The sequence below is a fragment of the Balearica regulorum genome, chromosome 18 (assembly GCF_011004875.1).
Source record: "Balearica regulorum gibbericeps isolate bBalReg1 chromosome 18, bBalReg1.pri, whole genome shotgun sequence".
NCBI classification, from domain to species: domain Eukaryota; kingdom Metazoa; phylum Chordata; class Aves; order Gruiformes; family Gruidae; genus Balearica; species Balearica regulorum.
Genome location: NC_046201.1, coordinates 11,763,182 through 11,790,025, shown reverse-complemented (window position 1 = coordinate 11,790,025; position 26,844 = coordinate 11,763,182). Strand labels below are relative to the sequence as shown.

Genomic DNA, 26,844 nt, shown 5'->3' with positions numbered 1-26,844 from the left:
GAATTGATGACAGATGGAGCAGGGATATTGCATGAAGTGGCAATGCTGGGTGCGTGCCAGAGCCTGCCAGGCTGGAGCTGGGAGCTGAAGGAGGGCTGTGACTTCTGCGGGTGGGTGGCCGGGCAAACCCAGGGACACCGGTTACTCAAGCAAGGGCTCGGGCTCCCCAGGCGTTTTGAGGTCAGACCGCACAACTAATCTCTGCCTGGCCCCGACCGGAGACTCTCGGGCTGGAGGAGTCTGGTGGTAATGCTGGTCCTCCGCCGTGGGGGATGGATGGGCTCATCCCAGCAGGCACCGGAGTAGGATGCTCTTTGCTCTGACAGATATAGCAAACCTTGGTCCTGCACATGCCCGTTAGGTGTGTAGGCTGTCCCGAGAAACAACAAAACCCCAGATACAAGAAATTTTGCATGTTCATCTCTTAAAACTCAGAAAGGCGAATTGTTCCACTTTTCTCACTGATTTTTGAGAGCATGAAAAGCTCCCAAAACGCTGAAGCCCTGCTTCCCGTTCCTTCTGCTTTCCCTTTGATCCAAATGATGTTGCAAGTGAAATTCCACATCTGGGTCCTGCAAACCTCCGTCTGCTCCGCTTTGTCGTGGGCCACTATAAATCAGGGCCCTGGTGCTAGCTCTTTTGATTAAATTCACTTCTGATATTTGCCAGATTATTGGCACTAATGTAATTCTATTGGAACAGAGACTCTGCAGGATTTTATAGCCAGGCTGTAAAACAGCTCTGCACTATGGGGAAAGGATTTACACACTTTTTGATGAAAAGATGACAAATGATACACATTATGAATGCACTTGTGCTGAGGCTGCCAGAGTAAACCCCTTGTGGAGGGGCAGGATTTGGCACCTGGAGAGGTGGCAGTCATTAGGATTCAACGTTTTGGTACAAAATGGGCTAGCCTGCCTGCCCCGTGCTGTTGCAGCCCCATGCCCGTGCCGAGCCTGACAGACTTCTCCATCTGTGTTGGAAGATTATTTAATGGCTTGTGCGAAAAAAAAAAAAAAAAAAGCACTCCGAGCCTACCTGCCCATCCTGGCTCGTACCTGCAAAGGCTCAAGGCTTTGACATTTGCTTTTTGGAGACAGTTTGGGTTCAAGCAGAGATAGGGTGAGTGCTGTCCCCATGGGCTCAGCCTCTGGTCCTTGATGTCATGGGTGCAGATGCAGGTTTTCTTCCCACCCAGCTGCAGACATGTGGGGGGACACACACACTAATGCTGCTGAACCCCTTTGGCTCCTTGTGCTGCCTGGAGAGGAGAGCAGAGCCCCTGGTGACAGGGACAGTGGGACGAGTCCCCTGTCTCTCTCCACTGACTATAGAGGGAGCTGCGTGACCAGCTTAGAGCAGAGAGCTCATTTCCACAGGGCTGAAGCCAGAGGAGGTGTAACCTCTTCCTGCTGCCTGGAGCCCCACTGAGAAGTTGGGGTGCAGGAGGCAGCCAGGGTAAAACCCACATTAGACGGCACAGTCTGAGGACAGGCTCGCTGCCACCAGCATTGGTGGGCCATGTCGTGGTGTAGGGTGGGAAGATCAGCCTGTCCATGGTGCAACTCTGCAGGTTTCAGTTGTGGTCAGCATCCCTCCAGCCTCAGAGATGTCCCCTGCCACCACGGTCCCCAACCCACAGCTAGGTGGGGGTAGGCAAGCTCACAGCTAACACATCCCAAAGACATAGGGATGGCCTGGCTGAAACCCCTAAACCAGGGCTCCCCAGGGCAGCAGGGCCACCAGTGGTGGCTCCCCGGCAGGGTTCCTGTCCCCAGCCTTTCCTTGTCTGCAGCAAGGACCAGCCCCCACAGACTCCCTCCCATCACTGCAGGGACCCCATCAGTGATCTATCTACCCTTTGTGTCCACCTTAGGAGGAAGTGAAGTGCATCCTAAGAGAGATGCTCCTCTCCCCAGAGCAACTTCAGTTTGATGCCCATATCTCGTCAAGCTCATTTGTGGTTTCACAAGGCAAAGTCCAACACAATACTTTCTATGAATTCCTCCCAGGGAGCTGTCCTTAATTATCAAACCTCCTTCCCTTCCTTTTCTTCTTTGAAAACCAGCTGGAGCTACCGTTAGATGAGAGATGAGCCAACTCATAGTGCTGGCAGGGCTTGGATCGAGTTCTTGTGTCAAGGCTTGGTCACCTCTGAGAAATCACATCACTGGAGAAAGTCCAAACTTTCAAGGCATTGCTCTGCCAAACACAGGCTTTATTTTCTCCATAGGGCATGCTCTTCCACTGCCGCGAGAACAGTTTTCTAGCAGTATTTCTATACTGCATTTGTTAGTGGCTGTGCCTTAGTCACCCCCTTCCCCAAGACCCCATAATTCTTTACATTGATATTATTCCAAGTGCTGAGCTCTGATTTATGATTTCTACATCTAAAACTTGTCATCAGCAACCCCCAGGCACACACAAACCAGTGGGAGAAAGTTTATAGAAATGCAGATTTAAGCTGTCCCATGCACACAGGTCATTGTGTCCTGGGGCAGTGCAGGAGGCTTGAGTGCCACTGCCACCAAGTGCCACCACCTCCATGGCAGCTCCAGGACCCAGACCAGAGCTGCACCGTTCACCCGCTTGGGCTGGAAGGGTCCCCAAGCAAAGAAGGGACATGATTATTACAGAAACTGTTGAACTGTTTTGAGTTTGTAGTGTGAAAACATGGAAAAAGAGTGTTTGGGGGTCTTTTTTAATGAAGACTTGAGCTCATTGCAAGATGTCTACCTGGCCATGCCAGCTCTTAAACATCCACAATTTTAATGAAATATGAGCAGATACATCAAATTAAGCAGCCGCTTCTGTGCAAGCCGGAGCGGGAAGAGTTTGCTGTGTCGCAGCAGTGGAATATTCCTGTGGCAAACCCAGCAATTGAGACACTTTCTAATTGTTTCAAGCCAGATGGGGCTCCATGTGCCAGCCTTCATCCTGCTCTCCCTTCTGCGCGTGCCTTCCAGTTCCAAGGACTTTCTAATTAAGTCTGATCTATGCGTGCCATCAGCGAGGAACAAACCAACTGTCGGAGCCAGGCACAGCCCTTTCCCCCAGCCCAGGGCAGCTCCACCACCTCCAGGCAGCGCATGGGGGTGATGCCACGCACTGGGGCACACATTTAGAGATCACAGATACCACGTTCCCGTTTCATGTTTGTAGCCACTGGTGATCAGAAGCCGTCATAGGTTTTGCTCCTCTGTATCTGCCCTGGATTGAGTTGGTTCTCCATTTTGGTGCAAATTAACTGGGATAAGGGTAAAATCCTACTGCCTTGTCTTCCCAGAAACCCATTGCTGACTTTCTCCCCTCTCTGGCTTGCGATCAGAGCCACCTCCCACAATACAGCAGCATTTAAACAGATATTTGCTTTCAGTGGAACATATTTTAGGCAGTCTGGGATTGAAACCTGGATGCTTGGAGAAAGCACAGAGGACTGGTAGGAGACACACACACACACACACCGGTGGCTGGCAGAGCACCAAAGGGCATCACCATGGGCAAGGAGGCTCTGCCATCCACATCCCAGATGAAGTTCACATGCCAGGGGTCTCTGGTCTGCTATAGTCTCCAGAAGTTGGCTTAGAGGGTCATTAACAGAACAAAACAACAACAAAAAAAATTTTAAGAGAGGAAAAAAAGAAGAAAGAGAGAGAGGTTTGTCTGTGCCTGGTGATAAGATCAGAGCAAAATCACCTCCATGCCAAAAATTTCCTTAAGCTGCAGCTGTCTTCAAGCTCCAGGGAAGTCAATAATTTCACAGTTTGCCCGCACCCAGGCACATCTTCCTGCATGATTTGACTCCCCTGCAAGCCCGGACTCTCGAGGCTGCTGGGCTGGGCAGACGCTGTGCACCCTGTGGCAGTGCCGGGGGGTAGGGGGGGCTGCTTCTCAGCCTGGGCCCCCCATTCTCCTCCAAAAAGCCACATCGGCATTTCCAGAGCCCTTTTTGGCAAAGGTCCCCTCTCTTCTAGGAACATCTTTTGGACTTTGCTAAATCAGTAGAGCCTAACTCACATTTAAAGGCAAATTTGAAGCAGACCCGGGTAGGGAAGGGGAGGTGCGGAAGGGGATTTTGACGTATCTTCAAATGGGGTGGGAAGACATCTGGGTGTAAACAAGACAGCATCTCACTGGGCAAGGACCTGACCTGCGGCACAAACCCCGGAGCGTGGCTCTGATGTGTCGTCCCATGGGAGATGTGCCCGGGGCCCCGGTGATGCCCCATGTGCTGCGCTTCCACAGATGCTCTCCCACAAAACCACCCACCAGTTGCTTCTTCCACCCAAACAAGTAAAACCAGGACCCAAAGCACCACCTCCCAGGAGAATAACACCAAGTGAGCTGGTTTAGAGATGCATCTCCACTGCAATGGGATGTCTTCATCACTTTTAGCATGGGAGGGGGGAAAGCCCCATGAAAGCATGCAAAGAGCCTGCAGAAAGGGCAAAAGCCATGGCAGAAACTGCCAGCAGTGCGTGGGGCTCACAGAGGTTGGGGTGACCCTGGGGAACCGAGACATGCGATGGAGGAGGCTCAGCCAAAGATCGTCCGAAGGACCTTGAGGTCTCCATTGCAGCCTTACAAACCTTCACCCAGCACCTTCAGAGGGGAGACAGAGCTCATGGCTGAGTCCCAAATGCATGTTAGACATTTAGATGATCTAGCTTGTTAAGAAAATTGAGACAGTGTTGATTTCCTGACAGGAGCTCTGCATTTCTGAAAAATCACATCCTTGCAATGATGGTGCCTGAGAGGAGTTTTATCGGCTAAATTTGGAGGCCGACCACTTTCAAAACTGTGGTTTGGGTTTGGTTTTTCAGCAGAAATACATCCATAAGCAATCCTGGAGGGCAGGTTTGGACAGTGGTTTCTCAGAAGTGGCAGGGTGGGACACAATAGAGGGGAATTTGCACCCTATTAAAAAAAAAACTCAGTTCTCCACCACAAGTCTCAGACTAAGAACAGAAGTTGCTAAATTCATTTGCATGGCCAGACCTCTGCATATGTCCAAGACAAAGGAGAGAAAAGGAATAATTTGCCTTCTCCATAAATATTTTCAAACTGTTGAGATAATTTCCTCCTTCAGATCAGGTCTGAAGAGTGAAAAATCCTCCAGCCTCTCAGGTCCTGAACATGAAAACAAACTTCAGTCCCACTCACCCATGTGCCCTGTTCTGATTTTAAGCATACAAAAACAAAAAGGCTTTTTTTTTTTCCCTAGAAAAGCTATATTTTTCAGTACAACATACACTTCTCAGAACATCACAAATCGGTGGCCTGGATTTGTGCCCCAGGAGCTCTCATTGCAATTTTCTCATGGGCATTTGGGGTGTTAAGAGGGTGTCCCCACTGTGGATGCTTTAATGTCTGATAAGGGCTGTGCACACCGAAGGGATGCTCCTCTGCTGAGCTTTTTCTAGGGTTTATGTCTCATCTACCCAACCACCTCATTTCATGAAGCTTGTGGCAACCTCATTATCTCTGAGACTTTTGCTTCACCGCCAGATTATTAGTGGGAGAATACACTTGTAGGAACCTCATTTCCTCAGGAGCCAGGTTAAAAATGCATCAGGAGGAGAAAATGTTTGCCTTTTTTTTTTTTTTTCCTCAGTAGAAGTATTTTCCAACCCACTCTTTCTCATGCAATGTCTCCCATGAGAGCAGGTTGAGCCTTACTTTGCTTTAAAGCTACGAGGACACCGTGCCCATGGACTGTGCCCCACTCAGCTGCTCTCTGCCTGGCCAGAGCTACCCCCAGGGGTCTTTGACCAAACTTGACATTTTTCAATGGAAAAAGAAAAGGGGTGACATACTCCATGAGAAAATCTTTGTCCTGCTGGCAAAGCAGGGAGAAGGAAGCACCAATGCTTCATCCCTGGGCGTCTCAGCATCCCCACCGCTCTCCCTGGCAGCTCCTCCAGCTCCACTGCAATCACCCGAAAGGTGAAGCTCTGAGATGACAGGGGAATTTTTAACAATTTTTTTAAATGAGGATTTTCGAGCATTCTGGAAAGTGCTGCCATAATTGTCATATTGTCGGTATCACTAATGCCTGCCCATAGTGTGCCTGCCCAAAAAGTGGATTTATTACCGTGGTTCAAAGCCCCTTCCGGATTAGCAGCGGCTCTTGCTTAGTGGAGGCATTGTGGGCCCCGTCTGCTACTTGTTACAGAGAAGACAAAGTCAAGGTCTAATCTGTGAAATTTGGCCCAAACTGCAGGATGCCAAAGCCCTCAGCTTCCCTGAGTGCCAGTTCAGGAGGAAGAAATGGGAGAGCCCTGAGAAGCGGCACAGGAGGAGGGACACTGTGAAACGCCAAGAGATTATTTGAGTGATAAAAGGGGGAATTCATTTTCTGCTGGCAAGAAACTTTTAAATCTCCAAGAGAATGTGCTGAGAGACATTGTGCATGAACATGATCCTTTGGAGAACTAAATCCAGTTCACTATATTGCAGACAAGCTGACGATCTCATTGCAAAGCAGTTAACAGTTAATATTCAAAGCCATTATTAGTATTCAGAGTTAACACAGAGACATTTCAATCTTTGCTCCTGGTTAGCAAACTAGCTGGGGCCACACTGGGTGGGTACATAAATCTGTGGGATTGCAGGACATGCCACCCGTGGTGGAGATGCTCTGCCATTAAATATGGTCTTGCCCATCCCTGCAGGATCCCATCCCAGAGCCAGCATAAACATCTCCACACCATTCAGGTGCACAGATATCAGCTCATAACTCTCCTCACCCATGGACAAATAACCAGGGCAGGTCTCCAAAGGAAGGAGCACGGCTTGTTTTGAATTGTTTCTCCAAAGACAGGAGCCAAAGTAAATCTGCTTAAAAAACCTGCCCAGGTCAGGCCTTTGGGACAGCTTCAAGGCTTGGGGTCACCTTTGGGATGGATTACAGCTACAGGGGGACAACTGGACCGACCCCAGGAGTTGCCCACACCATGCATTCCCTGGCCAGATGTGTTCACTGGAACCAGGATTTAAAGTACCTGAGTTATCAAAGACAGTGGATCAGGAAAAAAAATAATAACTACAACTACAGAAAAGTTTGCTTAAGTAATAATATCTGAGCCATACCTCTAAATACTAAAACATAAGACTAAGTGCAATATGTTTACTGCATCAGGATGATGCAGGCTGTGTTATTGAAGCAACAGGCAAATTTAAGTTGAGTTGTTTTGACATTTTGCGGTTTAAAATATTGTCGGAATCAAAGTGTCCACACAAGAAGCTTGATTTTGGTGCATTTTTTTCCAGTAGAAAGCTTCTGCAGCTACCTTTTTTACTCCAGTTGGAGTCTTTGGAGGAAAGAAGGAAAGTAAGCAAAGGAAGGCAATTTTGGCCATGATTCTGGAAAAGCATTTAAAAGCATGGTTAAATATAAATGTGTACCTAAGGCACATTGGCTACGCGGGACTTAAATTCATACTTAAAACTGAGCGTGATTTCTGAAGAAGGTTCTTTCTCCATACAGGAACCTTCACCAATGACTATTGCAAATTAAGGTGGTTTCTTCCCAGCTTAATGCGTTGCTGGTTTACTGCTTATTGCATGACCTAATGTAAAGCGGTCACGCTTTGGGCTTTTAAATCTGGAAACCCTGCCACGTATGTTATCACTGAAGATACAGTGTGACAAGAGGAAATTTAGATCCGACCCCCCCACCCTGTGAAATCAAGTCTTTTTCTGTTGTTCAGTCAAATGGCTTTTTCATCATTCTGAAAACCTCCCAAGGAAACAGCTTCCCCCAAAACAGGAAGATGCTAATTCTCTAAAAATACAAGTCCTTTCAGGTACCTTCTCAAAAAAGGTCACACTTGAAGAGAGCTAAGCCTGGAGATTTATCCCTCTGTTTACCTTTCAACACACATGTGTGTGGGAAGATTAGCAGCTGGGAATGCCTCCGACCAAAATTCAGGGGTGGAAGAATATTTGCATTTTTGTCATGCTATTTGTCAACCTTTGATGGGCCAGGTACATCCCAGCAAGTTGAACCACTTCTCCAGGGCATTTTGCATCCTTTCGTGCATGGTCCTAAGATTCATTTTTATTCCCAAACCAGCCAAAAATCTCAGCTGAAGCACAGAAATGCACCATCGCCTATGCTTGAGCGGACAATGGAGATTTGTGCATATAATAGTGGCTTGTCTTGGAAGCTTCAGACAGAGATATAAAACTCTAGGACAGACAGTTTTGCAACAGCATGCCCCCAGGGGAAATCTCCCCCTAACTGCAGGCAGTTAGTAGCTGGCTTGGAGTGCTCATACCCGAATATATACTAATCCCAGCTAATGTAACTACAGATGTTCTCATTCATAGGCCTATCTAATCCTGTTGGGCCTTTGCCATGGTATCTCGTAGCATGAGTTCTACGAGTTAATTACGTGCAGTGCAAAGAAGCATTTCCTTTTATCATTGAAAAAGGTTGCCTTTTAAATGCGTTGAATGTCCCTTTGTTCCTGTATTTTAAGGACCAGTGAAGAGGAGCACCTGTCTGACCTTCTCGGCGCTTGTGCATTACTTGGCATCCCTCCATCGTCTCTTGGCAAGGCATTTCTGATCTTTTCCATCGCCCTCAGATGGGTGCCTTTCACTCCGGTTTCCCAGCTGAGGACATACCATTGATTTCTATAGTGTCATGATATTATATTCAGTGTTACTCTACCCCTTTCATAATACAACCTACTATCTTGTTGCTCTTCTGAGCTCCGTTGCAATCAGCCAGATGTTTCATTGACTCCTAGATCTTTTCCTGGAGTGGTTGCAGTTAATTGGGACCCTTCATCATTTATGAGCCATCCTGTTCCCTCCTTCCAATTATGCATCTTTCTGCACACTGGGTTTTGTGTGCTAGCTCCTCACCCGTTCGGCCAGTTTGGGTCGGTCTCGCAGAAGACCTACGTGGTCTCCTCATGTCTGGACTAGCCAAGCTGAAGGCGGTCACCTAGAAATGCTGTTAGCTCCCTCCTTTCCAGATCAGGGTTATTATATGAGAAAAATCAGCTTTTGTGGGCAGAGGCACCCCCATTGCTACCCTCATTCCCCATTAAAACCTCACCATATACTCCTGCTCCGTACAGAGTTGTAGAATCGTTTTGGTTGGAAAAGACCTTTAAGATCATCAAGTCCTTGTTTTCTCCTCCGCAGCCAGGTTTTTAAGCGGGAAATAACTTCTTTTTTCACTAGTGATTCCCGGTCATCTCTGCCACAGTCACTCATCAAAGATTTTTCTTAAAGATTTTCTGGGACCTAAATCTTGACAGTTATTTCCCTTTCCCCTGATGCTGTGTGAACTAACAGACAAAAGACACACCGTTTTCTTGCACCACCACCATTCCCGTTTGCTCCTCTCACATCTCACTGCACCATTGCATCCTCCTCTATGGGGTGATCTTTTTAAGCAAGGCATGAGGACAGAGAGGCTAAATCAGCTGTTATCCCCCTTATTATCTCTAGCAACGTCCCAGGCACCCTCCATTCCTGACCAGTGAGGTTTTCTCAGCTCTGGTGCCTCAGGGTCTCTGCTCTGCTCAGTGCAGGGGACTGCTGATATTCTGCGTCGCGGTGGGTAATGGACAAACACTTGCACCCAGGGAAGTCTGGGCATGAAAACATGTTTTGTGAACCAAAAGGTTCCTAACAGAAAGGCAGTGAGGATGCCAAAGGGGTGTTTGCACCAATCACACCCCCATTGTGACTCCAGTGCAGTCTTTCCTAAATTTGGGGTTACAACCCAAAGGAATTTGAACTGTATTGGAAAAACCAGCATTAACCACCAGCAGCCCAGCTACTCCATGGCTGGGTAAGGAGAAGAGCCTGTAATTGCTGGCTGCAAGTGTTTGCACTGGCCAGGGAACTGCAAATTGCCTTTAATTGCTCCTAATTGCTGGCACCGGTTCAGTTCCTCCGGGACAGGGACGGCAAATGTACATCTGCAGACACTGCTTAGACCACCTCCTGCCTCTGCGCACCAGGAGGGTTGAGTTGCTGCTGATTCAGAGAGTTTTCTGGAAGACAGAAAAGTCAAAATGGGGTCAGATATTTGAGGAGCCAGAGTGCTGCTACTTCCCAATGCAGTCGTCCTGGACTCACAGCTTCCTGTGCTGCAACGAAGAGCTGGGGACCGGTGACAGAAAGTCCATCCCTACACCCAGAGAGGATTTACCCTACGGCATGTTGGAGGGAGCGATCGGCCATCACCTGGGATTTCTCCTGAGGTCCTGGGCCAAGGGCTGGTGATTCCCAGCTCCTTCGCCACTCGTCTACTCTGTGACCTTGGGCACATCGTGCGTGCCCGTGGGGACACAGCTCACACCCATGCTGCAGAGCCCTCCCCAGAGCCCGGCTTGGGGAGAGTGTAGACAACCTCAGACAGATACGGCTGTAAAAATAACCACGGCAGCTTTGGACAAGCTGTGCCGAGGTATTACCTCATGAGGGAAGGAAGCAGCAGCATCGCTATTTATTTATGTGGTGTCCAAAAGAGCGCTCTGTGTTCTGCAGTCCATCCTCCAAGAGCCTGATTCTGTAAATCTTACTCATCACAAAGGCTTTTTTTCCTCTCTATCTTCTTCCTTTTTTTTTTTTCCTCTCTCATCCAAGCGGTCCCACTGAAATCGGTGCAATCCACTCACATGGGGGAGGATTACTCACAGGATGGGGGTTTGCAGGCGATGCCTGAAACCAGCCCGCGCAGCCCCAGAGGGGACGCCTGAAACATGAGGCATGTTCCTCCCCATCCTCCTGCCCTTTGCCTCTTCTTGTGTAACCCTTCCCTGATTTGCTTATTTTTATATTAACTCCTGCCTCTCTGCTCTTCTTTAGCTCTCTTCCTTCTTCAGGTTCTTGCTTAATGTATTTTTATTTCCTCTCTCCCAGCAATATCGAAGCCATCGCTTAGGGCTGCAGCATGCAGGTTTTCCCACCTAAACATTGCTCTGCTCTCTGCGCTCAACACCAGCCACACTGATTTGATGTTAAAACTTTTCCAATCAAAACTGGGTTTGATAGTAAAGCAAATTTTCCACTATGGGCAGGTTTGCAAGCGGCTGGTTCTCAGAGGCAGCTCAAGGTGGAGGGGAGTGTAGGACTCAAAAACCCCAAATCAGAAGTGTTGGGGAAGGACGAGAAAAGAAGCAAAAGCTTGGTTGTTGTTGTTGGGGTTTTTTTCCCTCCCATGTGAAAAATCATCATTTTTTGGCAAGGTTTCGTCTCTTCCCATCCAGTGCTGGTGGAGCTGGGGGACGGTGGCCGTTTGCTTGTGTGAATGGGTGGATGCACAGGGACGGGATGCCCCACGCAGGGAGAAGGGGACATCCCAGCGCAGGGGGGCTCCAGGCACCATCCAAACCCCATTGGGAGGGGGATCAGCCTGTGAGCTGCTGCCCAGTAACCACATAGGTCAAACTGGGGGTTGCTGGTGCAGAGAGCAGGAGCTGCTGGTGCAGAGAGCAGGAGCAGGATGGTGCTGGGGCAGGTTGAAGGGAGTCTTCAGCCAAACACCAAAACTGGACACTCAGCACAAAGGAACGTGGGATGTGAGCTGCTATCCCCAAATGAGGGGTATTAAGGGTGTCTCAGAGCTGGGGAGGTGCAAGACAAGCCAAGAAGCATCGTAGGGTCCAGCACAAACCCTCATGGGAGTGATATTCTCAATTTGGGAGTCTGCGGGTATTTGAAAGCCAAGCCCAGTCACCGGAACCTGTGGAGACACTCGTGCTGGTCCTGGCCCACAGACAGGATTTGGGCAGCGGGGCAGGTTTTCCCCAAAACCCTCTTTCTGGCAGGCAGCTCCCCAGAGGGGCAGGAGGAGAGCAGGATCAGTGCTCCCCAGGGAGGGCTTTGGCTGGCTCCTTCCCGAGGATGCTGCATAAGAAAAGGAAAGCTTTCCTGCCTTTCCCTGCCACCGCTCAGCAGGGGCAGACCACAGTCTGGCACGGCGCTTGCAGCTCTTAGAAATCAGGGCTGTTAACAAATGTGCGAGGCCATAATCCTTTTGGAGCAGTGATGATAACAAGCCCCAATGCTTTTTTTTTTTTTTCTCCTTTTTTTTTTTTTTTTTTAACAAACAGCTGCGTCGGTAAGTCCCACTGTGGGAAATGAGATGGTGAATGATTTCAAGTGCAGTATTTACATCCCCTGCCAAACCCTTCACATCTGCCCAGCTCTGCCGTCAAGCCTCCATCCATCTGGCCAGGAACAGCAGGTCCTCCAGCCTGCCTGCATCCCACAAGGGCATTTCCTTCCTGCGCCCGCAGTGCCAGCTGCCAGGGATGCTGCTCAGCAGGGAAGAGCTCGAGCGAAAGCACTGAAAGGAGGGTGTTGTGGGTTTGGGTTTTTTTTGTAGTGCACGTGAAATGAATTCCCAACGTCTCTGAAAGCAATTGCTTCCTGCCTGAGATCTCATGTGCTGACGGGGTGATGAAATGCTCCTTGATTTTTTACCTCTTCCTTACAGCTCTGCCACTGCTCCAGGCAGCCCAGGGAGGGTTGAAGCCGGCTGGGGTGGGGGCAGCGGGTGCTGTGGCTCCCGGAGTCACGCCAGCGGTGCTGCCTTCCCTGCTCCCCTCCTCTTCAAGTCCTGCAAACTATTGATCACAGCACCCATGGGCTGAGGCAGTTGTAGTGTCCGTGGGTGGGTATCCTTGAGTGGGGACATCCCACGCTGCCTCCCTGGATCTGTAGAGCACTTGTTGCCCTGGGCAAGTCATCCTGGCTGCAGTTGCCATCTCTGCATCAGGATGGGCTGTGGCTGGGCCATCCCCTCTCCGGTGCTATCCCCTCTGCGCCCAAGCGATAGCTGCATGTACCCCCTCTGCCAAATGCCACCTCTGTTTCAGGTCGGTGCAGTTGCTGGAGATCCAGCACCGGCTGCAGAGAAGGTGGAGCCGTGCCGCGAGAGCTGCCAGCAGCCCGCGGTGCTCATGCCGCTCCCCGCCGATGCTGCAATGCCTCCTGTGCCCGCTGTCCTCTCCCCCTGACCTTCTTGTTGTGTGTTCCCCCCACAGAGTGCGATTGCCATCCCGTGGGCGCCGCTGGCCAAACCTGTAACCAAACCACAGGCCAATGTCCCTGTAAAGACGGCGTCACCGGCATCACGTGCAATCGATGCGCCAAAGGCTACCAGCAAAGTCGGTCTCCCATTGCCCCCTGCATAAGTAGGTGGATTGCTCTTTTGATGTCTGTAGATTAGAGATTTTAACTTTTATAAACCCACAGGAGCTGCTGTCCAGGCTGGCTGGCTACTAACCCCTCTGCATACGTGCCAACGGGCAGTGCCTGGGGGGACGGAGCAGCCTTGGGTACCTGTGCCAGCCGCACTGCCTGCAGTAGGGCATATAGCCCAAAATTCACCCCTTGCTTCCAAGTAGCTCGTCTGCTGTGTTGGGTAGGTCGTGTGAGTGCATCCACAGCCCCATTTGCTGGTAATTTGATTTTGCTTCACAGAGTCAAGGTGCCCCAAAAGCACATTTGCTTTGGGGTACCACATCGGGTCTGGATACTAAGGCAAATCACTACAAATAGATTTTTCTCTCCAAGATCAGGCTGTGCTGCACTGGCACAAATCAGCTCAAATCAGACGTTTGATGGAGCTGCCATCACAGTAACACAGCCGATAGCACCTGCATTGCTAAAGGGGATCTTACACTCACACAACCCACCCAGAAACACGGGCTGTTTTACCATTTGCTTCTTTGGGTTTGCTTTTTTAGTTTGCCTTCCCAAGGCTTCCCTCATCCTCTGCTCTTCAAACAACAGCAGCGAGCACCAGGTATAGTTCCCCAAGTCTCGCTGTTGCAGCATTTGCTCTGCAAACCTCCACATCCCCACTCAGTCCCTGTTGAGCACTCACAGCCCAGGCACGGCACGCTGTAGCTTCTCTCAGCTGCCTGTTGGTTTTGCTGTTGTTGGATCATTCAGTAACTCATGCACCTTGCGAGAGACATCTCCACCTGCCCTGACGAAACAAAGCATCAAAATTACGGTGTCTGGGACGGGCTGGGAAGGAGGGGCTGCTCCCCTCGAGGCTGACTCCGTGCTGCTAAAAGGGGAAAAAAAAGCTCAATGGGAAAAGAAAAATGAAAGTTGAAAGAATCGAGTCTTTGTCAGGAACTCACAGTCTGCTCCCGCACTGTCCCCTCACAGCATCTGCCTCTCAGGATGGCCATTGCCAAATCACGGGTCAGATACCCTTTCTCCACCTTCTCCTGCTGAAAAAACCATACATTCCAGGGTGGTTTTTGGTCACTTGAGATTCATTCTTCCCCATGTCGCAATGGGACGGCAAGAGCTCAAACCAAATGCTTGTTTCCCCAAGATGCTACAGTCATGGCTCCGGTATGCTTTGCAGCAAGTATGCGCAAAGGTTTATCATTACCAGGGCCATGGTAAATCAGAGGGTAAATTGTTCCTTGCATCACCTCCCTTGGGATTCATTGTGCTAAATAAAGACAGACACAGAATTTCAACATGATCCAACCAGGCATTTGGAGCCGGGCTGTGCTCACGCCAGCTGCTGAACCGGCGTGTGCTCAAGGCTGCCCGCTGGCGTGAGCCTGGCAGGGCTGCCCTTCCCTGGCCCTGCAACCCAGCCACTGTCCCAGTACCCACGAGTGCCCCTGACTTCTCTGTCACAGCAAAACATCCTTCCCAAGGCGCCAGAACTTTTGCTTGAAACATTTTTCAAGTAACACTTGGGCCTGGCTACCAAGTCACTGTGCAGTTGTTGGGAGTTTGATCTGCACGTATGATGCTAAAGCAATTAACATGAGGATATGAGCAACTCATAATTCTCTCATCCTAGAAAAACCCAAACCAGCACATTTTCATGCTTGAAAAATGTCAGTCAGCACATCCTACGGGGGAGGGAAGTAGTTCACACACATTTTATACATGCGTTGTGGAGGGCACTTGCTCTCCATCCCTACCCACACTGCTCTCCCACCTGGCACTGGGAGGGCACAGATACCCTGCAGCTCACAAGCAGCTGTCCACCTCGTCTGCAAGAGCACAGTTACTCTCTGATTTACCACTGCTTCTGTTTTCTTTGTCTGAACAACTTATAGCCATGCAAAGATCACCTCGTGGGGAATGAACAAGACACCCGTGAGGTCTGTCTGCACAGCAGCCCATGGCACCAGGCATAAGCACCCATCCAGCCACCAGCTTCGGGATGGCTGTGCTGGCTGTTCATGTACTGCCTGATTATGCACCGTGTGTTTCACATGGGCTCGTGCCTGCGTTTAATTGCATGAGGGTGAACAACTCACAAAGTCATCTAACTCTAACTGGGCTGCACCCCTACGGGCTGCCATCACTGCAATGCAGACAGACCCCAGCAAACCCTGACTCTGTGGCCAGGAAGGTTCCCGAGAGCAAAAGCAGAAGGAGGCAGATGCTGATCCCTGGCTCCTGCCTAAATTCCACTTTCAAAAAAGACTGGTAGGGTGTTCCCCTGCCAGGATTCCCAAAGATGCACAAAAATTGCAGCACTGTGCCCCAAATTCGCAAAAGATGTCAGTGATGAGAGGTGTGTAAATGCGCTAGGGAAAAGAGATCGTCTTGCCAAAGCTTGGACCATATAATGTGCTCCATCTGCAGCCCACCCTTTTTAACATCAACAAACACAGTCAGACTTGGGCATGAAGATCCAGAACATTATGTGGTTTCAGCTATGCATACAAAGCCATTCCGAAATCAAAACCAGGGACCATTGCATTGGCACCAGATATGTTTTCATTTCCTTCATATATTGAGATAACACTTCCGTCCCAGAGAAAGATGCAATACCTGCACCCTAGCTCACACAAGAGGAGTGGGATGTTGGTAGTGCTGCTGGAAACAGGGGTTGGAAGGGAGGGACAACCCAGGGACTGGGAAAGACAGCAATGCTCCCAGTGCCCGCCGGGGCTGGGCACTGCACTGCCAGCAGCCGCACCACCCTACCTGGCTTATGCACCCTCTGAGCCCCTGCAAGAGCATCCCCCAGCCTGGGGTACAAACTGGGACCCAGCAATTGCAACCAGCTATGTCTGGGCACCGTAGCAATTACCTGGCTCGCTGCAGCCGGTTAGCTGGAGCAACCTGGAATCACCAAGCCATGCTGCTTCTACTTTTAGCCACAAGCCAAAATTTTTGGTTTAAAAAACCCTTTCCCACATCCTCCTGGGAGGCCCAGTTCCCCAGAGGGTATGGTCCTGGTGTGCTGGTTTCTGGGGCTCTCGCAAGGCTTCTTGCTGGAGGCCATGGTTGGGAAACAACCCTTGCTGGTAGATGTGGTTGGGAAGGGAAAATGTGGTGTGTGCAGGGGCCAGGCTCTTTTGGATCTGGAATAATGCCTCCTTCTTTTATCTCCTCTCCTTTCCTGCCTGCTTTTTGCTGTCCTGCGCAGAGATCCCTGCTGCTCCCCCCACCACTGCCGCCAGCAGCACAGAAGAGCCTGCAGGTATGTTGTCTCTTTTTTTAAAAGATCTTGATGCCAAATGTCTTTTGAGCAATTGTCTGCATTAAATTAATACATTAATTTGGTTGCCTGTACTGACACAAGTGGATTCTTTTTATGCCCAAAATGTCCAAGAGTTTGAAACAAGTGTGCAGCAACCCAAGAGACGGATGTTTCTAGGAGCACATGGGAGTGTAGGGAAGATGCAGAAAGATTTTTCCAGAGGTGCTAAATCCGTAAGCACAGAGCGGTTACCCAAAGTGAGACCAATGTTTGATAGAAAATAGGTAAGGACTCAAGACCGTCACTGGTTGATTGTTTAGTGGTTACCTACTGAAGTAGAATAACTTGAAGAGGGTAAGAGAACAGTCCAGCTGAGGTTTTTTCTGGTGGAGGAGGACTGGAGAACCAAAAATCCCCTAAAAGAGAACAAAACACCTAAGTTGCTTACTGCTGCATATGAGCATTTCCTTTTACTTGGCTAGATCTGTGTATTTCTTGTGCTAAGCAATCTTAGATGCTGATGTGACCTGTGAACATTAACAGCAATGTCTGACGTCTGGCTTTGTGGACCCTTGGGGTGGGACGCGGCTGTGGTTAGTGGCATTGCTGGGGACAGCTGTGCTCAGAGGTGACTGTAAGAGCAGGGGAAGCATCTTAGCTCAGAGCAGGAGGTCCTGCTGCTGTGGATCCTGCAGTAAAAGGTCCTGGGGACAGCAGCGTGGCCTCGGTGGACTTGGATCACCACATTTATGCAAGATGCAATATAGAGGAACATCCTGAGAAAGCAATGGCACATCATGCTGCACGTATCCCCCTGTTTCCCTTCCCCTTGCCCTTGTGCCAAATACGACCCATGCAATGCCCACCCAGGGCTCAACACATCTCTGTACACCCCATCCCCACCACCACAACTGCACAGGCACCCCACTGTCCTCCCCTCCTGATTTACACCCCTAGAGGGATCGCCACCTGCCTTCTTCATGTCACCAAGGGACTTTCCTGTCCCCAGCTCCCTCGGGGATGGACGGGTCTGAACAGGGGGTGACAACAGGAGCCGGAGGGCCCCGGGAAAGGATGGCTTATCCCATCCCACTGCCCGCAGATTCCTGGGGTATTTGAACAGCGCTGTGGCTGTAAAGGACACGAGGTGTAAAGGCTGTTTACTTTTGTCTCACCAGTGTAGAAGGGTTCATAAATTAAGGATTTTGTACTAAAAGTGATGGGCGTCACCTTGAATTGAACTCTGAGCCAAGGCTCGCCTCGTGGCAGGGCTTTTCACACAGGCTGCGGGTGTTGCTGTACGCTCGGGGGAGCAAAGGGGCAAGGTCTTCGGTTCTGAGTCACGGGAGGTGAAGCCCAGGGGTTTCTGTAGGACTGATTTAAAGGACAAGTTCTGCCACCTGTAAACACAATAGCAGCAACTCTGTGTTTCAGTGTCTGTTCTTAGGCTGGTATGAGCAAGAAATATCTTTCAGCCTCAGGTTTGTGCCTATTGCTTCATGTGTGCTTCTTGAAGTGTCTCCACTGACCTGCAAGGCTGAGAGGGGTGTGAAGACACACCAAACCCTGCCCCAGCCAGCATGCTTCTTCCTCAGGTGCTGTTGACCAGCTCTTTGGCTGCTTTGCCTTATAAATTAGGTGTCAACATGAGATGTGCAGTCTGGTGAGTCCATCACAATGAAGTATTGGGCTATTAGGAACAGAGACTGTCCCACCTAACCTGAAGCCAAGCAGAGGCAGGTCTTTTCTTCCTTACAACACTGTTTTCTGACAGCACCAGCCTCTGTTACCTGCTTCCCTCAGGAGAAATCTTCTTCCCCAGCTCTTCAGGAGCTTAATTACATGCCATAGTGCATCTCACCACCTTCTTTCAGCCACAGATATCTCCTCCCCAAAGCTCCCATCAAACCTCCCATCTTGTCCTGGCTGCAATGGGACTCAGTGTGGGCATGTGCCCACCTTGGCCAAGCCCCTGGGACTGGCAGACACACTCCGAGTATTCTCATGAGCATCGTGAGAGCTGGCAGCTCCTGCAGCCTCTGCAATTCTCTCATTTATCCCAACACTGCAGTTTGGTACAATGTCGTAGGTGCATCCCAGCAGTGCCAGCTAAAGGTGCTGGATGCACGGGGCAGAGCAGGCTGCCCTCTCCCCACCTCGTTCCATGGGAGGGAAATTTGTGTCTGCAACTCCCTGTTTCACCCCTTGCCATAAAAGAAGCCCAAGGTCTAGGTGAGACTTTTAGATGCTTGAGGGTGGGGTTTTCCCATGGCAGGGACTGTGCTGCTGATATATGGAAGATCTAGAGCATATCAGCTGGTGGTTTAAGGATCAGTGGGACCTCCAGAAAAGCGTGCCCACTGCACTGCAGGAGAAGTCCAATCCCAACCAGTCCCAGCAGAGCAGGATCTGAAGGGTTTACCTGGATCCTGCTGGGGTGAGCTCTGCTCCATGGTGTCATCACGTTAAATTTAACATCTTCGCCTGCCTGATTTACTGACCAGTCTTTGGGGATGAGGCTTTGGCATTTGGCATCACAATTTCCAAACTGAGCGTGTTGAGTGGGCAGTCGAGCACTACTCAGCCCTTGCAGCCCTGCAGGGCAGTGCTTTCATCCTCCATCAGGTAATAATAAACCCGAGTATTGCTTAAATATAAAAGCTCAACAGATTAAATACCAGATTTCTCACAGGCTCCTGCTATTTAGCAGGAACTTGCAGACTAAATGTTCTGTCACATGGCCTGGGAACACTCAGATTCTATGCTCCACAGCAGGATCCATCTGTTCCTCCCCCTGTAGCCTCCCAAACTCGCTCTGTTTCCAACCTGTGGCAGGCATGGCAGAGCAGACCTCTCATAACACAATGCCACCAGGTTTATCACAGGCTCTGCCAAGAAATGTGGATGTTTGGCAGCCAAGGAGATGCAGAGATCATAGAATCATAGAATCATCATAGAATCATTTAGGTTGGAAAAGATCTTTAAGATCATCAAGTCCAACCGTTAACCCAGCACTGCCAAGTCCACCACTAAACCATGTCCCCAAGCACCACATCTACAGGGCTTTTAAATACCTCCAGGGATAGTGACTCAACCAGTTCCCTGGGCAGCCTGTCCCAGTGATTGATAACCCTTTTAGTGAAGAAATTTTTCCCAATATCCAATCTAAACCTGCCCTGGAACAACCCAAGGCCTTTTCCTCTTGTCCTGTCACTTGTCACTTGGGAGAAGAGACCGACCCCACCTGGCTACACCCTCCTTTCAGGTAGTTGCAGAGCGATCAGGTCTCCCCTCAGCCTCCTTTTCTCCAGACTAAACGACCCCAGTTCCCTCAGCCGCTCCCATCAGACTTGTGCTCCAGACCCTTCCCCGCTTCGTTGCCCTTCTCTGGACACACTCCAGCACCTCAATGTCCTTCTTGTAGTGAGGGACCCAAAACTGAACCCAGCACTCGAGGTGCAGCCTCACCAGAGCCGAGTACAGGGGGATGGTCACTGCCCTGGTCCTGCTGGCCACATGTGAGATGGCTTCTCACAGCCCTTTCTGCAAGGAGCTTGGGTCCTGAGAAAAAGCCCTGTGTGTAGACCTACAGAGGCCCTGTGCTCACATCTCCTTGCACCATCGCTGACCCTGGGAGCAGAAGCAGCCTTGGCACTCACATGGGGACCTCCCACCCAGAACCTTGTCCTTGGTGGAGTCTCCTTTCCTTGGGCTCCTTCTTGCCAGGGCCCAGGGCATGTTCCACCCAATGCAGCTGCCCCAGCCCTTTCCTAAGGCAGGACCCAGCTTGTTCCATACCCTCCCCTGCTCAACGTCAGGTTACAGGGCACAAGGTGCATTTGTGAGTGAGTAAACAATTGCTTTGCCCCATCATCGTGGTGGGAAGCATCCCTCAGGTCAGCTTTGTGTGCAGTTTGCCCTGCTAAGCTGCCTACCAGCCTTGGAGCTGCTGGCAAGAGTGACACTTGAGCAGTGTCCCTGAGTTTAAACTGGCCACGGGGATCTCAATGCTGTTTTGCTGCTGGTAGGAGCTCATTTATCTGGGCACATTCCTATTCATGGTTCCAAAAGGGCCTTTCTGAGGACATTCTCTATTATTCACAGTCCTTTCCCTGCCAGTCCCCATGTCCTCTCACATCATCCCAGAGCATGACCATGAGAGGGGCTGAATGCATGCGAAGCCTTGGAGGGAGCAGCATTTATGCCCATCTGCCAGCCAACATCCCAGCTGAAAGGAAAGAGCTGCCAAAGCCCCAGCCCTGCTGCCCCCACTATTCAGGGGTGAGGACTGGTTTGGGGGTGACACATCTCCCACCTGTGTGCTCCATGCGGATACCAACACAGCCAGGGAAACAGCTCCTTTCTATGAACTCCCTGCACTGTCCTGGGCAAATGCCAACTGGGGCAGCTGCATTCGGCCATCCCAAATTCCACGTGCCACCTCAATTGGCCACAGCCCTCATCAGTGCCTGCCCTGAGCTGATGCACTATGGCAGTGTGACCTGCGGCAGCCCCAGGCTGAGAGTCGCAGCCACCAGCTCGGCGCCAGGCACTGTGCCGGATGGGCTGGGGGTGATGCTGGGCTATTTGCCCCCATGCCCCCTCAGTTGGCCAGCAAGCAGGGCCAGGGCGAGCACAGCAAAAGCAGAGAGCCTGTGTAGGACCCTTGAGCAGGACAAGGGGGTGTGCAGCCTATTTTAGGCACTGAATGTGGGCACTTTGGTGAAGAGCAGGTCCCTGTGCAGCCGATGAGGAGAGCTAGGTGCTCCCTGCCACCCGTGCATCTGCCTGAGTGAGTGCCAGTAGGGACGGCTGTAGGGACCAGAGGTGCATTGGTCAGCCCTTCACCTTTGACCAAGGATTTGGGTAGGTGTCTGCAACACTCTCCAGCCTTGCTGTGAAGGAAACATCTCACACTGGTGCTGCTGTCAAGGATGTGGTCTCCAGTCCCTGCAGATCCTGGGAGCAAACAGCCGGGGAAGAAACGAGTCCCATAACTCTGCATCCTTGTCATGGAGAGAAGGGTTATTTAGGAATCTGCCCAAGCCCGTCCAGGTTTGCATAAAACATGTACTGGGAACATCTCAGCAGGGTTAGAGACCTCCCCTCAGCAAAGGGACCCCTTGCTGGAGGCTGGGAGAGGGTTTTCCACGTGCTGGGAGTGAGCCGGGTGTCCTGACAGCCTGTGAGCCATGAGAAATGACTTGACATCGTCTCTTGGATCCCTGCGTTGCTGGAGGGCCAGATCTCCCTGCTCCTGCCCAGAGGGGCGACCAGGGACCCATCCATCTCACCAGAAGCTACTCGCGCTGCCTCCCCATGAAAGCCCAGTGGAGGCTGAGCCAAGCTGAGCAATCTGATGGGCCCAGCATCCGATCATAATTCTTCTCACAGTGATTTTTATTGGACTTTTTAAGCACCGTTTTGTCCAGGGAGCTTGAACCCTCCATATTTCATTCCTTCCCCTTGGCGGGGAGCATCAAGCGGTCCTGGGCCTTGGCATCACTCAACTCCTACCACCACACTGAAGCATCCTGCCAAAATCATGGTGTTTTCTTGGCAAACCCTTAAATTGGCATTTAAGCAAGCCAGAGCTCCCATGATATGGGAGCAAAAGGGTTATCGAGATGGAGAAAGAAATTAGTGGGAGACTTTGGGTGCAGCCAGTTCTAGGAGAGATGCTGCTTTAGTTCCTTTGCTCCTTTGCTCATAGCTACGCAAGACAGAAAGTGCCTTCCTTGCCAAGAGCCGAGATAGCGTCACCACCGCTCTGAGTCAATGAGGGGTAAATTTTAAAAGAGCATGGGCTAAAGCTGGCTTTGGTACAAGGGGTGGAACAATGTCGACTTTGGTGTGGGGGGCCCTGCCTGGCTCTGCTTAGCTCTTGGAGGTCCAAATCAATTTGGGGAAATGATCCAAAATTGAATTGTTTAGATGAAATGCATTCATGCTCTCCCATGCTGGGAGATTGGAGGATGAGATGGGGGTGGTTATCATTTTCATGGCCAGGAGAGGAAACCTCTTGCTGCCACCCCATCCCTTTCTGGTCCTGTTCAGAGATGTAGAAGGGGCCACAGTGAAAGGGCAAACAAAAATAACAGTGGGGGGAAAAGGTTTACAAACCTGCCAGTCAGTCGTTGTCTCATCTGGACCAAATCCAGATTGGCTTGGAAATTATTATCCTAGGTGGATGATTTCAGCTAGTAGGCTTAAATAAAAACAGGTGATTGGATTGATACAACTTTGCATGGTTTTCCCCTGGAAATCGGCTTCCACAGTTTCAAAACCAGATCTGGACTTTCCAAAAGTCATTTGGGCTCAAGGTGTTGCCTGGGCCCTTTTGTTCCTGGCTGGTTAGGAAGAGGCTGGATGTAAGTGCAGAAAAGGGGAAAAAAAAAACCCCACTCTCAGCTATCCCTGGGATCCCTTGGATGCGCACAGACCCGAAGCATCTTGGCTGCAGGTTGCAGCTTTCCCAGAGTACAGTGGCAACCCAGTGCAGAGGTGGATGCATGCTGTGGTATGTGAGGATGATTAATACCTTCCAGAAGCAGCGCAAAGAAAGGAGATGGACAGTCATGTCTCTGCTCTGGAACAATCTGGAATAGTCTCAAGGGAAAAAAAAAACCCCAACCCAACAACAACAACAAAAAAAAACCCCTCACAAAAAGTCTCAATCCAATGGGCTGTCTGAGCCTTTCAAGACTGTTCCCGCTTCTGTGTCTCCCTTGGAAAAAACACACGCAAAGGTTATGGCTTCAGTCCGGGAAAATAGAAACTTTGTAGGAAATAGTAGAAAACACTCACTTCAAAAAATTCATTCCCCTGGAGGAGAGCTCTCCATCCGCCTCACGCAGCTGGGTGGTTCCTGGTGCCGTCGCAGTGCCGAGCCCCCACTGCCATGCCACACATCGTCAGAAGCATTTGGGACAAGCCACTGCCCCATGTCACCCACTCCTTCCCTGTGCACCATGAGTGTACATGCACTCTGGACCCCTCGCCACCTTGTACCCATGTCCCAGATTTGGGAGCCCTTCTGACGCCTTCCCATCCTGTCCCCTGGCAGAGCTGGAGGCTACACATCCTTCCCAGGTTTTCCAAATTTTAGCCAGAATCCTTCACCAAGAGCCAAGAATGGGGAAAATTTACCTCTCTGATGAGTTGGTGCTCATGTCCCGGCATCATTTACTGGTAGTCAGAGTAGTCCTGTCTTAAAAAAAAAGTGGTTTTCCTTTTGCCTGAAGGTCAAAGGCTTTACTTTTGGCCTGCCCATGCCTAGATGAAACGGAGCAACGCAAAGCCACCCTTGGAGAGTCCTCTGCTCCCAGGTACACACCATCATCCCTGGGGCAATCATAGGAGCGTGCTGTCCCACAGCAGAAGGGCAAAATGCAGATCTCAGAGAGTGGCTCAAAGCCATCCTTGTGGATGGACATGGAGGAAAAAGGGACCTGCGAGGCCACCAGTATTCACATCACCACAGCAAAACTTCACCAGGCACCATTAGAAGATGAGTTAAATCACTTGCTCCCACCACAGGTATTAGGGCTGTGCTGGAATTTCATGGCTTGGGCAGCTGGGAGCCATCTCCTTATTTCCAGCCTCCCGGCCAGCTTGTACCTGTGCATCCCTGTGGGAACGTGGTCTTTTTGGCTTCATATCTCCACTCCCAAGCTGAGGCTGTGGACCACTGTCCCCCCTGCTCATGATCACATAAACACTGTGATCATCACTGCAGCAACAGCTTCAACAGAAAAGTGACATTAGGAAAGGATTAAATGTGCCGTAGCTCCTTTCAATGAGCTGCAGCAGCTGGAAACAAGGACTCAACGTCATGTGAGCTGCCAGCTGCCTCCACAACATCTGCAAGGGGTGCAACGCTTGCGTGGAAAATGACAGCGTGAGGACGGGCCATTGGCATTGCGCAGTGCCTCCAGTCAGGATGGGATGTAGGGCCAAATCGCTGCTCCCTGGCCCCTTCCCGAATACTTATCTAAACCTCTGGGCCAGCTCCATCCCTGGGTGAAGTCAGTGGTGTTGGACCTGCAGGGGCAAATGCAATGGGTGCTGTTGGCTTGGCCAGTGAGAACCTGGTTCATCACTCTATGCTTTGGCACAGGCATGTGAGCATGGCTCTTGGGTGGGCTCTTGGAGGGCTGGAGGAAGGAAGTCCCACCCCACGCTGAAGTTCGTGTCTTCCCTCCTTCCCAGAGCAGTGAGCAAGCAGGGAGGGAAGGGGGCAGCTCTGCATCTGGTTTGTACCATGGTCGTTGTGTTTGGAGAGTGGCACCTGTGTCAGAGGGGCTGGGGAGATGTCCCTTGAAACCCCATCACCCCCTGGCTCCTATGGCCTTGGCCCCAATGGGGTGATGGTTATGTTGGAGTCTTCCCCTGTACCATGGTTTTGCCTTAGAGGTGGTCCCAAGCCAACCCTGCCAACATGCGTTGAACATTTAACCCTCCCAAATCACAGATGGACAGCCCCAAGCATGGTCGCCCCAACAGGTCCAGGTCTCTGCTCAGCTGGGCTGGCTGGCTATGAGCCTCAGCTGCTGGGCACGGCACAGCCACCCAACCTCCTCCAGCCTCATGCCAGTCCCGGGGCAGCTGGCCCGGCTGGGTGCTGTGCTCCCCAGGGTGCTGCCCTGCCACAGGCACCCTGCCCGGTGGAGGGAGGGATGCTCTCCACCAAGCAGAGGGAGCACAGGATTCTGTGGAAGGCTGATCCTTGGGCAGATCTCCTTTATCAAAGGCAAACTAAAAAAAAATATACCAAAAAACCAACTTAAGTAGCACCTTGCAAGTTTAACATGGAAGGGAGTATCAAAAGACATTTTATTGACAATATGTATTAAGAAGGAAAAGCCTGAGGAGGTGTCTGATTTCAAACTAGATTTCGCTCCTACCAACAAAGGAAATCACAAAGTTTTAATTCTGTAGAATTGCAGGCAGAGTACCGTCTAGCCTTAGTTTTTTTCAGATTTGCAGTGGCGATGCTTCTTGGTAACCACCCAGCACTGACATTCAATGAAAAGGAGTGTGTGCATGTGTGTGCACACTTGTGTTAGTGCTCACACATCTGGAGGGGGATCAGCAGCGCTAGGGACTGGCCTGACAGGCACGGGGCTGGGCAGCGCTCGTCTCCTGCCCAAAGGGCTCCCAGCTGCCAGCTGGGCTGAGGAGGAGCTGCCAGGCTGCGGGCACAGCCCTGCTGGCTCTGTCCTGGTGGGGATGCTCCCAGAGCCGGGGATGGGACATGGCCGGGGGAACTTTGCACTGATGGACAGAAAAATCACAGCTCTTCGCTCCAAGGAAGCACTAGCAGTGAGCCTGAGCCCTGTGGAAAGCTGGGAACATCCCACAGGATGGGAATAAAGGTCACCACAGCTGCCTGCAATACAATTGGGAGGCAAAATCCTCATTTCAGTCACCCTGGTGTAAATCTGGGCCCAGTCTGTGGGTCTCCAGCTTTGTACCCATCCAAATGAGTAATTAATTCACCCCTGCATGGGTATTCTCTTGCTTGTCTCAAGCTGTAAGCAAGGTGATGGATTGACTGTGTGATTGATTGACTGATTGATCAGCCACAGCATCCAGCTCCCTCCTGAAAAGAGGTTTCTCATGGTGATCTACAGTGAATGGCTGTGAGCACAATAGGGGTGAGAGGCTTCAAGTGAGGAAACTTCTAGTCACTTCAAAATATTTCAGAAAGTCAGGGAGGGGAAAAAAAAAACCACAAAAACAACAAAAAACCCACCACAAAACTTCTGCTGAAATGCAGATAAGCTTCACGCACAACTGCATCATGCTCTTATAATCCCATCACAAGGTTTTCTGCATCCCCATATCCCTTCATCTCTCCATTCCCACATCCCTTTACCCCTGTATCTCTCCATCCCTGCATCCCTCCATCCCAATTCTGGGATGCTGCCACCTTGGGGACTGCCCTTCTGACACTGGGGGGACCTGGGGGCCCACAAGCTCTGGACACCATAGCCAAGCCACAAGCTTCAGGGCAAGGACTTGCAAGCCCAGCATCACTGAAAAACCCATCTTAAAAAAAATAATAATGATGATTTTGAAGTGAAATGAACTGATTCTCTCCCCTTCCTGGGACATTTCCAGATGCTGCTTTCCCTTGGCAAAACAAAGCGCTTGCCCCCAGCACCAGCTCTCCATTGCCATGTTTTCCTGGAGCGGAAAGTCTGATTTGCCCCGGCTCTGGTTACATCCTGCCCCCGCGTCCCGCGCAGCGCCCGCTCGGCTGGGGAGCTGCTGTCAGGTCGGGAATTTATAGGGTGGCCAACGCTCCCGAAGACAGATGGTTTCCTATTAATGTATTTAATCATGTCGACTGCGGCTCTCGGCAGGGCTGTGTCCCC

The 26,844-nt window shown here is 50.8% G+C and overlaps 1 protein-coding gene across 2 annotated transcripts in view; it reads left to right on the top strand.

The window, feature by feature from the left end:
* NTN1 (netrin 1) overlaps positions 1 to 26,844 on the top strand; it is a 107,814-nt gene that overhangs the window by 57,898 nt on the left and 23,072 nt on the right. Inside the window, exons 3-4 of one of the 2 annotated variants that reach the window (XM_075770984.1) lie at positions 13,026 to 13,175; positions 16,409 to 16,462. In XM_075770984.1, the coding sequence (XP_075627099.1) occupies positions 13,026 to 13,175; positions 16,409 to 16,462 (204 nt within the window). The remainder of the gene's footprint in view (positions 1 to 13,025; positions 13,176 to 16,408; positions 16,463 to 26,844) is intronic. The other variant, XM_075770985.1, reaches the window with a different exon arrangement.